Source organism: Amblyomma mixtum, chromosome 2 (assembly GCF_055824585.1).
Source record: "Amblyomma mixtum isolate Tamu chromosome 2, ASM5582458v1, whole genome shotgun sequence".
In the NCBI taxonomy this organism is placed as follows: Eukaryota; Metazoa; Arthropoda; class Arachnida; order Ixodida; family Ixodidae; genus Amblyomma; species Amblyomma mixtum.
The window spans coordinates 48,211,851-48,229,647 of NC_143013.1; the positions used below are offsets into that span (position 1 = coordinate 48,211,851).

The 17,797-nt window shown below is 47.7% G+C and overlaps 2 protein-coding genes across 9 annotated transcripts in view; both read left to right on the forward strand.

The window, feature by feature from the left end:
* LOC149359252 (neprilysin-1-like) overlaps positions 1-11,001 on the forward strand; it is a 114,993-nt gene extending 103,992 nt beyond the window's left edge. For all 4 annotated transcript variants that reach the window (XM_089571537.1, XM_089571536.1, XM_089571538.1 and 1 more), the window contains 3 exons: positions 986-1,054; positions 3,811-3,873; positions 6,301-11,001. In XM_089571537.1, coding sequence (XP_089427663.1) covers positions 986-1,054; positions 3,811-3,873; positions 6,301-8,424 — 2,256 coding nt within the window. In that variant the 3' untranslated portion in view covers positions 8,425-11,001. The remainder of the gene's footprint in view (positions 1-985; positions 1,055-3,810; positions 3,874-6,300) is intronic.
* Positions 11,002-16,049: 5,048 nt separating this feature from the next.
* LOC149359253 (beta-hexosaminidase subunit beta-like) overlaps positions 16,050-17,797 on the forward strand; it is an 83,555-nt gene continuing 81,807 nt past the window's right edge. For all 5 annotated transcript variants that reach the window (XM_089571541.1, XM_089571543.1, XM_089571544.1 and 2 more), the window contains exon 1: positions 16,050-16,545. The gene's annotated coding sequence lies outside the window, so the exon portion shown is untranslated. The remainder of the gene's footprint in view (positions 16,546-17,797) is intronic.

The window sequence follows — 17,797 nt, forward strand, 5'->3', positions numbered from 1 at the left end:
TTTCACCAGAACAATCAGTATATCCACAGATATCCCTTCGACACGCTTGCGCTTTTTGGCTATTAATTTTTTTGGTGTAGTTATACGAGCGCACCCCACTGGTTTCCCATTACTTAACTGCTCACTGCGACTGGCGAAAAAAAAATTAAAAAAGGAAGACTTTGCTATACATTGGGAGAATGGACCATTACCTTCAATATTTCTATAAGAGTATCTTACAATTTTCCAATATTCAAAATTTTTGTCCAAGGATGTTGGACATGAGCAAAGGTCAAGGCTGGGGCCTTTCAGATGGGTTTAGTTCCTTTGGTTGGTTGGTTGCGACTGAGAGAAGAATGAAAAGGAAAGTGCACGGGCCTGCCAAGTGGCTCAAGCCGAGCCACCACCGCTGCCACGTGCAGATAGAAGACAGTTGAAAGATAAGAGGAAAGAGAAAAAGATAGAGTAAAGACGCGCGTCGCCACAACCGCGTCCGCCGGAGCGGACGCTGGCTGAAAAAACAGATACACAGCCGTAGCCCGAAGGTTGCCGACCTCGTCACCATCTCCGGTTTAGTTCCTTTGCACTGTTACTCTTTTCATGTCGTGTCACCACAGGGTCTCCACGGAAGAGAGGAGGGGGGGGGGGGGGGGTATTGAGAGGATTTGTGACCTGTGAGACAGGAGAAAATGATGCGATATCCCTGTTTGGATGTGGGGTGAGGCAGGAAGGTTTATTCCAGTAATTATGGAAGTGTAGACGCATTGCACTGTGGAAGATGTTAAGCTGTATGGTCATGAGGGTGCGTACTTTGTTGGGGCAAGGAAAGGTCTACAACACTATAAATAATCGCTACAGTCATTGTGTAATACGCTTCCTAAATACACAATGCCAAATCTAAAAAAACCTGCGCGCGCCATGCGCTATAAGCCAAAGAAATGTGCTAATTCATGCAAGTGATAAATGTCTTTTCTTCCCTTTCTCTCTTTTCGCCCTTGCTTCACAGAAACAGCTGCAGCCTGGGCTGCCCGCCAGGAACGGGGTCGGGGACTCGTACCGCTCGCAAGTGCACCAGGTGAGTGACGCTTTGTTAGGAAGTGCACAGGTGGTGGCGCTGCTCGCGCATCATAGCCTCTAATAACGCACAATGCTTATTCATCCGTTTTTATATTGCTCTTCATGTTGGTGGCTGACTCAGTAAATAGAAGACATGAATTGAAAGTAAACTGCATCAAATAAAAGATCTGGACAGTTTTAGTTTCGACCCGGGAAGATAGTCATTGTTGAAATTGGTAGAAAATTCAGTGTATCCACACCGGTCCCGCGGTTGTTTCCTTGTGTTACCTTTGTTTTTTTCGGGGAAAGTGAGATATTTTCATTGTGCGTAGTAAACATTGCTCGCTGCTGTCTGCATGTACAGGGAAATTGAATACGGATGCATAACTGTTCGGTTTTTTGCTGTTGTGCTTCCGTAATACGCAATTAATCAGTGGATGCATGATTTAACAAAAATCGAGCATAAGAAGGCTACACAACAGCTGCAGCGTTTACAAAATAGCCAAGTGCCTGCAGGCAGCCATAACTGACGACTAACTATTTAAACGCTGCTTCTGACCGTGTATACTGGGAAATTATTGTGGTGACTACCGCCAGCATTCGCGCATTATTACTCTGCAAGTAATTTACGCAAATTTAGGTTAACATCCGCGTCCATACATATTATAGTCGCATCATGGCTATAAATTCAGCTCTACAAACTCGTTGTAAGCGGTTGCTTGAAAATTCTAGGACTAAGTAGTTACATTACGATCTTCTCGCCATCTCTTTTACAGGTGTAGCATCACTGAATCAGTTAACTGCTCATTATTTTTAGCACACAACGGTCAACGCGTGCATGCTGGTTTACTGAGATCATTTTATGTGCATACTCATAGCCGACAGCGGCTATGGTAGCGCAATAGTTGTGTAGCGGTGGTGCCGACAAACAAAATATAGATATATAATAATTCTGTTCTAGTTAGACGATCTAAGCTGACTGGAATAACTCCGATGCCCACCACTACGGCACCCTTGATGACAGTGCAGCTGTTTCAGATAGAAATGCCTATTTCTCTCTCTATATAGAATTAAAATGGAAAAGCCCCTAATTAGCCCTTTATTTCATTATGCGTTGAAAAATCTAATTTGCTTTCTTGTTTAAGCAACTGCAATATTTAAAGCGCCACTTTCGTCTTTGTTATTACGTATATGTTCTGTGTCTGGGCTTTCCTGACGCAGAAAGGGTTACGAAATGCCCTACGAACTGAGGCTATTCGCCCATAAGCTCTGCAAACATCATGAACAACCATCCAGCAATTTTATCTTGGCGCCTTTATCTTGCCGCCTGTTTGCCGATCATAAAGCGTATCCGACCTGTGCTGTTATAGTTGTGCACTGTAACACGTCGACTGCTTAAAACGTTGTGCCATCGGCATCCTCGTTCTTGGTAACAGGCCAGGCGGCTTGTGCCTATGAAATGTCTCGCTTCGCTATAAGAAGGTGTTAAAAACTTGAACACACCTGGGGCACAGTATACGGGCACGTAGCAAAAAAAGAAGACAGAAGCAGATACTTTGTTACATTATTGTGTATTTTTCCTGTTTTCATAAGTTGCGTTTAACCGCACTACACTATGCAAACCACCAAGGCACGCAAAAAGGAATCGTGAGAGAGGTTTATGGTTTGGTTTTATTTATGGGGGTTTAACATCCGAAAGCGACTCAGGCTATGAGGGAAGCCGTAGTGAAGGGCTCCGGAAATTTCGACCACCTGAGGTTCTTTAATGTGCGCTGACATCGCACAGTACACGGACGTCTAGAACTTCTCCTCCATCAAAATTCGACCCCCGCGGCCGGGATCGAACACGCGTCTTTAGGGTCAGCAGCCGAGCGCCATAACCACTGAGCCACCGCGCCGGCGAGAGGGGTTGATTAAAAATGCTGGCGAGCTCGGGTGGAGCCCAGTTTCCTCAAGAATAGAGGACGTAACCACTCAGAGTGCCGAGCAGCTGGCAGGGGGACGCCTGTGGTCATGAGAAAATTTAGTGAGTCGACGGCGGTACCAGGATTCAAACCCGGCACTTGACCCCTTGTATATGAGACGAAATCCCTGCCAATAGGCCGTTGCTGCGGATACCGTAAGCAGCGTAAAGGCTTCGATGCTGGGGTGTTTGCAAGGCGGCGGACAAACAAATAAGGCAGACAGTTCTCCTGGCTTACAGCATCTCAGAAAGTGGGGCCGTGGGAATCTGGCGCTGCGCAGTATTTGAACCAAGAAGCAGTGACTGGGAGCAACCGTCGAAGAAGCCATCTTCATCGTGCCCTATCTTAGCAAGTCTTGAGATGATGGCCTTTTGCCAGAGAAACAAGCGATGGCGATGAACATGCGTGCACCTGTTGCCAAATACCGCGCGCTTACAAGACTCGAGGGATGAACATCAACCTTAATATGCCGCCAGCTATCGAATCGCCAAAATATTGCGCAGAAGTTTGTAATGTCTGATGGAGCGTTAGGATAGGTGAATTTCAATGTGCTATCGATGTGAAATTTCTGCAGGCTACTAATTCATGGAAACATATATTTAGATATATCGTTTGAAAGCCACGCTAAGGATTCGAGGTTGCAGCGAGAATGATAACCGGCACAAATTGCTGCCAACTCGTGTTCTCACAATTCTACTTTTTTTTTCTCCCTTTCCGAGCACGTATGAGAAACATGGGCTACACACGTCGATAAACTCGAGACTTGCTATACAGCTGAAGCTTTTCTCTTTCCCGCTTTTCCTATTTACAGCCTGGAGCTCACGTGACCAACGGCCCTCAAGGCGTCTTCACCGTCAGCGGTCAGTTGGACCGGGTGAGTACATTGTTCGAAATACACGTTACCTAATCAGTCGTCACTGAATGTGGGATGACAGGTTGGGGGGGGGGGGGGGGGGGGTTGCTCTTGTGGCGACAGTCATGCGCAGTAGGTTTTATCTCCTATATGCTACTTATGCTGTGCGTAAAATCAAGGGCAGAGAAATGATCCAGAATATTTCAGAGCTGCGGCTGCAGAAGTGCTGAAAAACAGAAGCGGTTATAGTAAAACAGTCCGGACGGAAATATACACTTTGCTGCATTGGGAGTTTGCTTCAAGAGAAGTTACCTCAACGCCTTATTCATTCGTTAAATGGCCTTTGAAAAGGGGTGGTTGAGGTTGGCTATAAAATGGTTTCATTAGTGTACAGGCCACTGAGCGTACATGCCGAGTACGAGACCTCAGACGGGAGCGAATTACTGACAATATATTTAAAAAAAAATTCTCGCTTTCGCACCTCGCGGCGACCAGCCGTGCTGGAACCTCGCGCGGAACCTGGCACACGACGTCACATCGGGCAAGTGACGTCAGCGGACAGGAGTTATCATTCGTTTGCTGTGCGCGGCCACTCCGGCGAGTCAGGAAGCACCGACGTCCGGGGAATTCCCGCGCGCGTCGAGGTCGAGTGTGTGGGGGCGGGGGAGGAGCGCCTACATTTCAGTGTACCAAAACTGACAAGAGGAGAGGTAAAGAGGTGAAAGCGCGGACATCTAAATTTTGACTGAGGTAACTCGGCTTCCATAATTCTTGCTGGAGGATCTTTGTGAATCGGCGTTCTTTAACATCCTAAGCATACCGCAGCTTTATTGAGAGCTCCTTTCGTAGGCCCTTTAAGAGTGCTACAAAAACAAATACAAATTAAATTAAAAAAATTACTTCATAATGACACAGTGAAAAGGCTGCCTGCATGAATGTTCCTTGCATGTGTTTATTTTCCCCCTTATGGTCTCTTCAGGCATGCTATTAGTGCAAATTATTCACCGGCATTGACAGTGCTCATTGCTTTCCCGAGAACTTCCAAAGCTCACACGACAGAGATATAGATTCAATTTTATTGCAATGCCGCACGAGGTATAGAACGAATCGACAAGAATGGGTTGTAGCCGTTCCTATTCGAACCGCGTCGAAAGGACCCGAAGTTGTGTCGGGTTCAGCCATCGCTTCCTAGCGTTGTTCTGTGGTCTCAGAATTCGTACCGCATACATTTACTGCCAGGCCATTTTCTGCGAGGTGGCAAGTTCTTCATTTCACTGTTACACATTTATAGTACTCACTGTACATTCTGCGTATCCAGTACAAACTAGCGGATGGAACAACAGGTTAAATCCAGGTATCCGCTGCGGGGAAGTTCTCTTGTGGCACGCTGTGACAGTTCTGAAGTCGTCACTATTAGCACTATTAGTTATAACAGTTGGTTAAGTTTGGCCTCATCAAGTACCGTTTGTTTTTTAGAAGGAAGAAAATGAGATTGTACCGATGCGGTAGTTAGCTGAATATGGATGGAGTTTCTTGAAATTCTAGTCGACAGCCTTGCTATAAAGCAGTTCTGCTACGAGTAAATGCGACTTAGGGATGTACGGAAGCTGATGCATGTGGGAGCTTTCCTGAATATAGTTCGCAGCAGTTTATTTCTAAGGAACACTTGTGCTGATGTTGGAAGACCAGGGAGCGGGTATGAACAGTGATAACATGCTCTGATCAAATCACAGTAGTTCTGAAATTGCCGATATCAAAGAGGTCACTGTTATTTTCATTGAACTAAATTAAGCTTGCAAGTTATGCACTGCTTATATGCAGCGAAGTTGCATTGGTACTGCGCGCAACTGAAGGCAGATTTCTTGTTGATCGGCTCCCTAAATTTTACGCCACATAGAGCCGCAGAACTAGTTAAGTATTTCCAAAGCAGACGGAAAAGTGAAGGCAAGAGTGACGGACAAGTAAAAGCATTAAACTGTAAAGATAGAAAATAGAATAGACCCAGTGGTGTTCAATGCGTTGATAATCAACGGCATTGAATTTACGAGAGGTGCAGTCCCACTTAGGATAACATTTGCAGCGTAACAAGGAAATCTAGGTTGTCTCCTTTTTCGTAGAAGTGCGAGAACAGATAGGCTGCCTCGTCGCCGTATAGAGGAAGGTTTTTGTGCCCGCGGGCCACATTGTGTGCACAGCTTTGGTTGGTGGTGCACCGGCTTGCCCCTTTTGTTGATGGTGCACCGGCTTGCCCCTTTTGTTGATGGCAGCAGCTGTCGCCGAAATTCAAGGCACAAGGACGGCCGTTTAGTGCGTAGTCGAAAGTCCGATCAAAGCGCACCTGTGGAGAAAGATTCACGCTTCGTGATTCGCAGGGCGTCCTGACAAACATGTTCGTTTCGCTTTGCTCTGAGCTTTCCATGATGACACGACGCTTACTGTTCCATGCAGGAATCGCGGCCAAAGAGTTCAACCGGCAAGAAAGGCTGCTCAAAGAAGGTCATGGTCGCGGTTGGGGGCACCATCGTCGTTCTGCTGGTGCTGGCTGCAGTGGCTGCGGGCACCGTGTTCGGTCTGAATCTGACCGGCGATGACAGCCACCACGCCGAAGCGTCCACGGGAACGACGACTCCTCCGAAGCCGTGCTCCAGTGAACAGTGCCAGTTTGTATCTGACCTGTACAATGAATCGCTGTCACCCAAGTACGATCCTTGCGACGACTTCCACAAGCACGTCTGCACTCGCTGGAAACTGGCACCGAGCTCCAAGCTGACCAGCGTCTTTGGCCAGCAAAATCGAAGAATCTTGTTGTCCGTGATCGATGCTTTGCGCAACAAGTCGGTGCCCGCGGACTCCCAGACGGCCATCGAGAAGGCGGCCGGCCTTTTTCAGACCTGCGTAGCCCTCCTTGAGGACGGTGTTCCGTCCGGTCAAGACACCCCTGCAGACATCATGGATTTCTTGCGCTCCCAAAATGCCCTCTTCGAGGCTGACTCTGGCATCGACCCTGCGTACTTAATGCTGGACTTCACCCTCAACTACGGCCTGCCCACTCTGTTTAACGCTAGAGTGGACGCCGTGCCTGGTAACGACGAGCGGCTGTACCTAGTTCTCAGCATGCGGCGTTACTTCGTCCACAAGCAACCGACAAGCTTGGACGCTATCAAAAAGCACCTCCAGTGGCTAGGGCTCGACGACCAACGAATCTCGGAAGTCTCTGCGACGATCAAGACCATTGACGAGTTTCTTATGAAGCTTGGCAACGCGGCCGCCGAAGACGACGCGCCGGACGCAAAGAATAGGTCTGTGTACTTGCTGAGAACGATGGAGAAAGCCATCACATTCAAGAAAGGAAACGTTTGGAATGACTACATGAGAAATGTGACTGACGGTATTTTGCCCGAAGATCACTATGTAGCGTTTCAAACTCGGTATTTGGTATCATTTCTCGCGCTGGCATTTCAGAAGATTGATTCGAATCACCTGCGATTATGGATAATCTTCGACGTGTCACGTCAACTCAGACAGATGGTTGATGCGAGCGGCTCTGCTTCTTCTCGCCTTAATAGCCCCATTTTCCAGTGGGAGTTACGCTGCCTCAAGCTTACTTCACAGGTGATGCACAGCGCAACTTACTCTGCCTTCTACCACACAGCTATCACCAGTGAGACAATCTCTAAGGCTGAAGAAATGGTCTTAAGCATAGCGGACTCGCTACGCGGCAAAATAGCCGAGTCATCTTGGGTAGAAGACGGTACGAAACAAATAGCGTTGCGAAAGCTGGTGAACATGAAGAAAATAGTGGGCTATCCTGAAGGTGCGGAAGACGAAGACACTTTGAACAGCTTCTACGAAGCTTTCGGCAACTCTGGTCCTTCCTTTGTGCACAACTGGCTGAGCGCCTCGCAAGCCAAGACCAGGAAGGCCTTGACGAGGCTTTCGGAGCATCCTTTCAAGAAGCGCATAAACGATGACATGTCTCTTGTGAACGCCATTTACAAACCGCCTCTGAACGCCATGGTGGTGGGTCTCGGTCTTTTGCTGCCACCATTTTTCGACACGGTCCCAGCCGTCGACTACGCTTCGGCGGGACACCTCGCCGCGCATGAGATGATGCACGCCTTCGACGTGTCGAATAGACGGAGAGACGATAACGACGTCGAGCGGGACTGGTGGACTCCGGCGTCGGAGGAAGAGTACAATAAGCGTGTCATGTGCCTCCGGCAGTCATACATGCCACTGGAAGAAGACCTGATGAAACCGGACGACGTTACAGATTCGGAGATTATGGCCGACTTCATCGGCCTTTCCGGGCTTTACGAAGCTTACCTGAAGGCGAAGGAACAACCAGGCGTGCCAGTTGAGCTTGAAGGACTACCGGAAGTGTCCAGCGACCAGTTGTTTTTCATCGCGTTTTGCTATAAGTGGTGCTCTAATTCACGTCCGACTGACCGATATCCAGATATGAGCGTGAGGTGCAATATGCCCCTGATGAACATGCCCGAATTCTCTGCCGCCTTCAAATGCAGCGCGGAATCCAGGATGAACCCAAGTGACAAGTGCACCTTCTGGTGAGAGGGTATGCGTGATGTGCCGGTACTTTCTGGGGCGTTCACCAACTGGAACATGTGGGATTGCCTTCTGCGGCGCTTACTTTTTTTTTCTCAATTTCTTGTTCGTGACTCACTTTAATACGACAGCGTGTTTTATTTGTTCGCGTACGGGTGACAGCGGTGATCATTTGGTGCAATGACAAAGGCACCAGACAATGCCTTTGGGACACAAACAGTGGCGCTGTATGGACATTCCAGTAATTTTTTTTTTTTGTGTGTGTGAACCGACTTTTTTCTTGTACCTGCCGTCCTCAATCCCCTTCTCTGACAAGATGAGCTGTACACAGCTAAGCTCACGCTTTTTGGACTCTTAGCTGTATGTACAAAGAAATTTTATTTGCGTACTTTGCACAAAGTGAAGTGTTCGGAATCTTCGCTCTCTCGCTTACGACCGGTTCGTAGGGTTTTCTGAGCTTACGCGAAGGCTGGGGGCATTAGCCAAGCCATCTTCACTGTCTAAGCAGTGCTAGTCAGCATATATAGTACAGTGCTTCCTAAGCTGTGGACGTATACGTAATGCGGGCATATGTAGCAATAACTTTTCTCACGGAGCCTACCAGTGTGTGCAAACCTCTTGACCAGTGCAAAGTTAGTGAGGAGGGACACAAGCTCCAATAGGTGACCTAACAAGGAAGCAATTACTCATTATCATCCAGTCAAGCGCAGCCTAACTGCTACAAAGGAAAGCTATGCAGCTTTCACAGAAGCTTCGCAGTTGGAGAAAAATTCGTCCTGTTCCGGAAATGAGTATTTGCTCCGTTCTCACAAATTCACTCCAACTTGGGGGATTGCCCTAAAACACATTAAACTAATACGTGTCCTTTTGAATACATACATAAGAGTATTTATTCGCTCATAGTTTTACTGATGTAGTAACGTTGCTTTGTTGACTCGTTGTTGAAGTGCTTCTTGTTTTCCTGTTGCTTGCATATTGTACACAGCCATTGTATTCAAGAATAATGAGTGCCATTAATTACGAGTGCCTGGTGTGGGATGCAGACCACATAGTTTCTTGACAGTATTGATGGGCATTCCGACGGTTGACGAAGAATACGGATGTATTTGTTTCCGGAGTTTTTAGCACAACTGTGCAATTTACTTTGCCAGTCACTTGTTACGGTGCAAACTATTAGTTTAAATTTGGAACTTAAAAACTGCCTGCCTCACTGTTAGTAAAAGCTTGTTTTGATGATAAAGGCAGAGTTAAAATCGTCCTATTAGGCGTCCAATCCTAGAATCGATTCGTATGCAGAAAGGCTGGACATTAATTGCTTCGTTCTGATAACCAGACAGCTTTTGCGAACTTGGCGCCTGATTCGTTGTCGGAAGCGCTACTTACCGCAAAGAAGTACGAATTCAGGTGACACAGTGTAGACAACTCCTTAGGGAACTTGCTAGGCCATGGTTTTGTTCTTCGATCAGCACATTCTTTTATGGTTTCGCTGTTGTTTGGGAGGAAGTGCGGTTACACATTATGCTCTGTTACGTTGGTATACAATTCGGTTGGGATGAATCTTCAGAAAACGCTTTTGGGCGCAGCAGGCAAGCGCGGCTAGCGCCACCTGTTGTACAAAAAAGAGGTAATAACATAAGTTAACAGTTGATGTCCATGAAGCATGGACTCCGTGATCTGTTGCGACAAACGGTCAGAGGCTTTTGCCCCTAAAGCGATTGCTCTCAATACGTTCGCAGTGTAGCCCATGGCACACACCTCCTAGTAGGCCCCATGCTTTTGCGTTACCAGGATACAGAGGCAGATGCAGCCGCTCAGCGAGAAAGATTGCTGCCAGATGCCGAGTGGCGCGTTCCGCCCACGTCTGCGCTTTAGCGAGGAGCCTTCCAACGGAGCGGCGTAGTGTATTCACGTTTTCTCTTTTGTCCGTGCATAGAGACTCACATTATGAAAGCTTTTGAGGTTTGCAAATCTCTTGACTCATCACATGTGCAACTGTTATTCAGGTTCATTACTACGCTGCCGCATAGCACTTGTTACAGTGTTACTTTTTCGTACTTAGACAACGTGGAGTGATTACACGTAGTGGTACTTATTTCTGCCAGTCATTAAACTGCCTTAAACTGCCGTTATTTGTATCTAGTGGGAGCGAGAACCTTAATATTATTAGGTATCATTTGACGAGAGTATTTTAAGCATTCCTAAATGTGTTTTATCTGGTTGGTAGGCCAGTTGCAGCGGTGAGGCGTTTTGCGATGTCAGCCGGCGTGGTCATATACCGCGGATACGTGCCCTGTTGAGCGCATTTGGAGTTTTCGCCTGAAAATTCAACGCTTTTTCATTACTTACGGATCATTTGAGCAGTTTGCTTATAACTCAGAGGCCGCGACATTATGTATTCTATTGACGTTTTATCTGTTCCCTTCAGCATATGAAGGTATTAGTTGCTCCTCTGCGACGTTTTCGCATAGCACTTGTTACCACGATACTTTGTCATATACATGTCATGTACGTTTATTCATTTATTTTAAGATCTTCATGTCTCAATTCAAAGAAAATCTCAATAAATTCTTTACACTTGCTCAAGTCATGCGAATATATGTTTTTGAGTTTTTCGTGAACAACAACCGTGTGAAAAACAAAAAGAAAGACGACGCCTAGTTTGCCGGATTACGAAACGTTTCCTCGATTTAATATTAAAAACAGCAAGCACCATATGGCGCAAAAGTGACCGCACCACTGCCACCGTGATCAAGGAGTGTGGGAAAGGCGCCAAGGGAAAGCGCTCCGAGCCGCATTTCATAAAGAGCCAGGCTTGGCTCAGTGTATCGCCCATTCGCACCAGAAAATACAAAGTAGCCGTGTGATCACAAAGACTGTCTGTTATAAGCTATACTCGAGCAGCGACAAATCATGCCTGCCGATCAAATATCGAGCTGGATACCCTGATCGTCTCTGGGCCTGTAGCCAGTCTGGGCCTGTAGGCGTATACCGAGGGTGTGTCGGATGTGTCTCCCGGTGGTGGTTCTCGCAAAACGTATGTATTGTGTCTGTCGGTGGGCCTCGATAAGCTCCCCTATCGTATTGTGTAGGCCTAGTTGAAGCTCCAGGTCCCCCGCCATATTCACCGCGAACTACTTATCAAACCTCTCCTCAAAAACATGCACCCCACCTACCACGAACCCCGACGGAGAGCTCGCGCTCGGGCGCTCCACAAACACTATGGCACGGAACCGTTTGCCGTTTGGGTGGATGCTGCATGCACAGGCGAAGACGCGGTTGTAGCCATCACAAACCCCTCCCTCCAACCGATTGCCACCCTTCACATTGCCACCCCTCCCAGTCCTCCCGGGTTGGGTTGGGGATGGGGGGAATAGTCGGGTTGGAGGGGCAGGCCCACACCATGTGATAAGTGCCAGAAGACACCGCTCTACAGTGGGGGCAGCTGCCGTTAAAGGGGGTCAAAATGTTTTATTGCTGCCGGGCACAGCAATGTATTGGTGAGAAGGCGGAGAAGGAGCCGCTCCTCCGCCTTCTTGAGGCCTTTACACGGGAGAGGGTAAAGGCGATGACTATTTTGATAGTATGTTGTAATATCTTTGAAGGTATAGACGGGATTGCAATCGGGTTCCTGACCGAGTAAGGAAGAGAAAACAGCCTGGTGAGGAAGCCCGCGGGCGGCTGCGTCTGCTGCTTCGTTTCTTGCCAACCCATGATGAGCAGGGGCCCATGTAAGGTAAAGGTATGCGGGGTCCGTATTCCGTATGCAATTTTGGCAGATTCGATAGGTCAGGAAGAAAGTGCAGCCTTGTTCGACGTTCCGACAGGCCACTCGCGAGTGTGTGATTATGTATTCTTAATCTGAATGTGAGGCCGCGAGAGCAATCGCGACCTCTTCTGCGTGTGCTGCACTGTGGGCTCTGAAGGTGAGGCCGTTAACTGTGTTACTGTTGTGAACTGCCGCAGCCGTGTACCATCCCCTGTGGTGAGGACCGGAGGCGTCCACGTAGTATCCACCGGTTCTATTGCCACAATGTCGGGCCAAGGCTCGTGCCAGGCGCCGACCATTATGGTCTTCGTGTGACATGTTGGCTGGAAGAGGTCGCACATGGAGGGCGTGTGTCCTCAGTTCTGGGATGCGAAACCTGCCTTCCATGAGAGTGGTGTGTGTTGGATACGGAGCCGAGCAAGGAGGTGGCGACCCGACACGTCGGGGCAGCGGCAGCGGCATTCGAACCAAGTTTTTCATTTCGCCGGGCATAGATGAGCTCTGTATGCTCGTTATTAGGTTGCACTACAGCCAACCTTAACACTAAGTGAGCGCAACAACAAAAATAAAAATTCGGGGGCACTTTGACTGTCTAAAGTGGGTAGAGGCGGAAGCGTTTTCCGCACCACCTTCGCTGTTTCTGTGGCACTGGTGGCGTCACATATATTTGAGTACTAACTACTAAGTAATGGCAAAACACTAATTAATTGTTAATTACTGATTAATGCCCGAATACTAATTAACTGCTAATTAATGACGCTTAAGCTTCGCCTTTAGGAGTGGAACGCGACAGCGCGTTGTAGCGCTGCCAGGGAGTCCACGGAACGCCACCACCCGTTCGGCGCGATGCCTTGCCCTTTGAACGCAACGCTTTTTGAGGAAAGGAAATGGCGCAGTAATTCTCTGTCATCTCGGTGGACACCTGAGCCGCACCGTAGAGAAAGGGAGGTGGGAGTGAAAGAAGATAGATAAAGAGGAGCCGTAATGAAAAAAATGAAAATTGTATTTGAGGAAAGGAAATTACGCAGTAACTGTCTCACATATCTCGGTGGACACCCGTCAAAATTTAGGGGGGCACTTTTTTGACCTAAAGTGTGGTCAGTGATGTGTGGTTAAGATGTTATGCTTCGCCCCTAAGAGTGGAACGCGACAGCGTCTTGCAACGCTGCCAAGGAGTCCATAGAACGCCATCGCCCATTCGGTTGTACGCCTCACTCGTCGGTAAATTGGTTTTTGAAGAAAGGAAATGTATCTGTCTCTCATATCTCGGTGGACACCTAAACCTCGCCGGAAGGGAAGGGAGGAGGATGGCAGTATGTGAAGACACCGTATTCACTAGACGCGCCTTTGTTCATTGCAAACCATCGAGGTGGCATGGCGTAGTGGATAGCGTGCTCGTCTCTCACGCCGAAGACCGGGGTTCAATTCCTGAGCTCGACCAATTTCTTAATCGCTTTTATTTATTTATATGGCCTGACTAGTAAAGCTAATTAGGCTAATTGGGTAATTAAGCAATTAACTAAGCTCAGTCCCACTTACCTGGAGCATCACTATATGATCCCTTCAATTGGTTGCATGGTTACTAGCCAAAGTGCAATTGGCCCCGTTTGAAATTCGCGCACTGTGACGTCACGACCGTTTCCACCAATTGAAAAGCGTGACATTTTCTGTCGACAACTGCTGCTTACAACGATGAGACATTAAAGGCTTCCGCCTTAAAACCCGGAAACACGGACGAGATAAAGGACAAGCGCGAACGCTGGCTGACAGCTGAAGCTTTGTTCAGGGTTTCTGTTTGTTTACACCGGTCCCGTAGCCTTCTGGCGCGTATGGGGCACCGAAACGTCGGCCTCAGTAGCGGTAGCAACCTTTACCGGGGCAAATCTTCTGCCTACAACGTTTAGGGAGACGAATTGACTCCTGCGATGCCTTCCAGCACTTTGATGGTCAACGGCAGTGCCGAGTAGGCCAACTACGCATCGTGAGCGAAGTCATACTCGAACTCTATTTATTAAGGCGGAAGCCTTTAATGTCTCATCGTTGTAAGCAGCAGTTGTCGACAGAAAATGTCACGCTTTTCAATTGGTGGAAACGGTCGTGACGTCACAGTGCTCGAATTTCAAACGGGGCCAATTGTACTTTGCCTAGTAACCATGCAACCAATTGAAGGGATCGTATAGTGATGCTCCAAGTAAGTGGGACTGAGCTTAGTTAATTCCTTAATTACCCAATTAGCCTAGTTAGCTGTACTAGTCAGGCCATATAAATAAATAAAACCGATTAAGAAATTGGTCGAGCTCAGGAATCGAACCCCGGTCTTTGGCGTGAGAGCCGAGCATGCTATCCACTCCGCCATGCCAGCTCTATGGTTTGGAATGAACAAAGGCGCGTCTAGTGAATACGGTGTCTTCACTCACTCTCATCCTCCTCCATTCCCTTCCCGCGAGGTTTAGGTGTCCACCGACAAATGAGAGACAGATACATTTCCTTTCCTCAAAAACCAATTTACTGACGAGCGAGGCGTAGAACCGAATGGGCGATGGCGTTCTATGGACTCCTTGGCAGCGTTGCAAGACGCTGTCGCGTTCCACTCTTAGGGGTATCAGTGACCACACTTTAGGTCAAAAAAGTGCCCCCCTGAATTTTGTGAGACAGTTACTGCGTAATTTCCTTTCCTCAAATACAAATTTCATTTTCTTCATTACGGCTCCTCTTTACCTATCTTCTTTCACTCCCACTTCCTCCCTTCCTCTACGGTGCGGTTCAGGTGTCCACCGAGATGATAGAGAATTACTGCGCCATTTCCTTTCCTCAAAAAGCGTTGCGTTCAAACGGCAAGGCATCGCGCTGAACGGGTGGTGTTCCGTGGACTCCCTGGCAGCGCTACAATGCGCTGTCGCGTTCCACTCCTAAAGGCGAAGCTTAAGCGTAATTAATTAGAAGTTAATTAGTATTCAGGCCTTAATCAGTAATTAACCATTAATTAGTGATTTGTCATCATTTAGTAATTAGTACTCAATTATATGTGACGCCACCGGTGCCACAGAAACAGCGAAGGTGGTGCGGAAAACGCTTCCGCCTCTACCCACTTTAGACAGTCAAAGTGCCCCCTGAATTTTTTGCACTGAAGAAGAGTTTGTTATTTATATTCGGAACGCACAGGGTGAATTCCTTTCCTATGCTTTCTCTGTAACATTCGAGCCCGTGTTTGTGGGCATCCAAGCAGAGGCCACGTTTCGATGGAGGCTAAACACAAACGATGCCCGTGTGCTGTGCGATTTCAGTACCGGTTAAAGGAACCTAGGTGGTCGAAACAATTTCGAAGTTATCAACTACGGAACCTCGTTGTCGCGGCAGACACATTTCCATAGAGGCGAAATCCTAGAGGCCCGTGTACTGTGCGATGTCAGTGCACGTTAAAGAACCCCAGGTGGTAGAAATTATCCGGAGCTCTCTACTGCGGGGGGGTCGGTGGCAGATGAGGCAAAAAAAAATTGATAGCGCCGCAGCTGGCGCAATATAGAGCTCAGAAATGCAAAATTCTGGGTTGGTTGATTGATCAAGCTTCTTAGAACAGCTCAAATGACGCAGACAAAGACAGCGCCGTGTGTGTCCCCTTGTGCCTTCATCCGCGTCCTCTACACTGTACTAATAAGCAAGTATAGAGAGCTTATTAGGGATCATTGGGAGAGGCATTTGCCCTGCAGGGGTCGTAGCTGGGGCAAGTGATGACATTGATGAATTATGATTCTCATTATCATCATGGCTGTTGCTGGTACCAGAGACATTGATAACAATGCACGGCATTATAGGCATGGGAGAATGCTTGGCTAGGTGAAATTTGAAGTTCGAGATGTTTTTTTTTTGACGGTGCACCCTTTAACGAGTTTTGGTCGAACACTTGGTTTACGGTGTGCATGTTGGTCACAGTGCGGCACACGGACCCTTCTTCCACATTTGTGATCAGAAAATTTTGTTGCTTTGCATCCTTGACAGGGGATGAAAAAGTACTCACGTAAGATTTGAGAGCACACTGTTGAGTGTTAACTGTGAGAGCGATCACCGATGTTGTTGCGCCCTTCAAGAACGACACATACCCACGAAGTGGTTGGCTGCGCGAGGAAGAAACCAAAGCCTAGTATTACCGGGCAGAATTTAGAAAGAGGTGTGGTGTGTGCTTCCTCGCCTCGCCCTCACCCAGAGTGCAAAGATAGCGCCGATGTAACCCGAAAGTTTCAACCATGCTCAAACCCCGAGATGCATGAGAAGGACCACAAGGTGGCGCTCGTGTCACCGATGAAGAAGACGAAGCCCTCACTGACTAGCAGCGGTGCCACGGTTTTTAACCAGTAACCAGACACGTAAGTTTTCCCCGTGTCTAGTTCTTTAGATACAGAAACATTACAGCTAGCGCGCTGAGCAACCTGGTCGGGATATAGCAATTAACAACAGTGCAAGGAGAAAGCTTATGGCAGCATGTTAACCACATGCTGCTACCGGTACCACAGGAACCGTAAAAATCGCTGCGTTTGTCGTACTGCGAGATCCGCGCGAATTTAGTGTCTAGTAGAGGCAGAAAGTCGGCAACGACATGCTGGAACCCCGCACCGATAGCGAACTTGTTGTTACTATGAGTAACTATGAGTTTACTATGAGTGTACATGAGTGTAGCACTATGAAGTACTATGAGTGTAGCATGTCATCAGCTGCCTCGGCTGTCACGGACGCTGCTGTGGTAGGCGAATCAGAATGAATATCGGCCGCATGAACCGCTTTAGCTCTCACCAACTATAGGAACCCGATAGTTTTAAAGCAGGTAATTAATCTCCGCTGGTGCAGTTTTCGCTGAATTTAAGTCTGCAAAGTTCTCTACGTCGGCTTTTTCTGCATAATTCTGCGTATTTATTTTAGCCCCAACGAATGCATTCAGGGGCTTAGAGCGGTACAGTAGGCACGCTGAAGCAGTCGAAGAACGTTGGTAGATGTGCATTCTGTAATCATGCGATTACTGTGGTTCCTGGAAGTGGACCTGCACGGAAATTCTGTACACCGATATGTACTGGCGGAGGATGGCAATGTGGATTCTGATTATTTATGGGTGTATGCAAATCCATGGGCAGCTTTCTACCGGACAACTTACTGCTAACTAAGTGGGCCTGACTCATCTTGCATGTGAATGCATGGAAGCAGGTGCACACTTTTCAGCCAGTATCCAGTATGCATAATGTTTCAACCATACTAGGTGTATCGGTGAATGTTTTACGGTGTTTAACGTCCCAAAGTGACTCACGCTATGAAGGGCGCCGTAGTGGAGGGCTTTGGTAAATTTCGACAGCCACCTTAGGCTGCTTATCGTGCACTGACATGGCACAGTAATTAAAATAAGAAAAGGTGTTAAGCAGGGAGACACTATCTTGCCGATGCTATTCACCGCCTGTTTACAGGAGGTATGTGGAGGCATGCACTGGGAATAGTAGGGGATAAGAGTTAATTCAAAATACCTTAGCAGTCGGCGACTCGCTGATGACATTGCTTTGCTAAGTTACTCAGCGGATGAACTGCAAAGCATGATCAATGACTTGACAGGCAAAGCAGAACAGTGGGGCTAAAAAT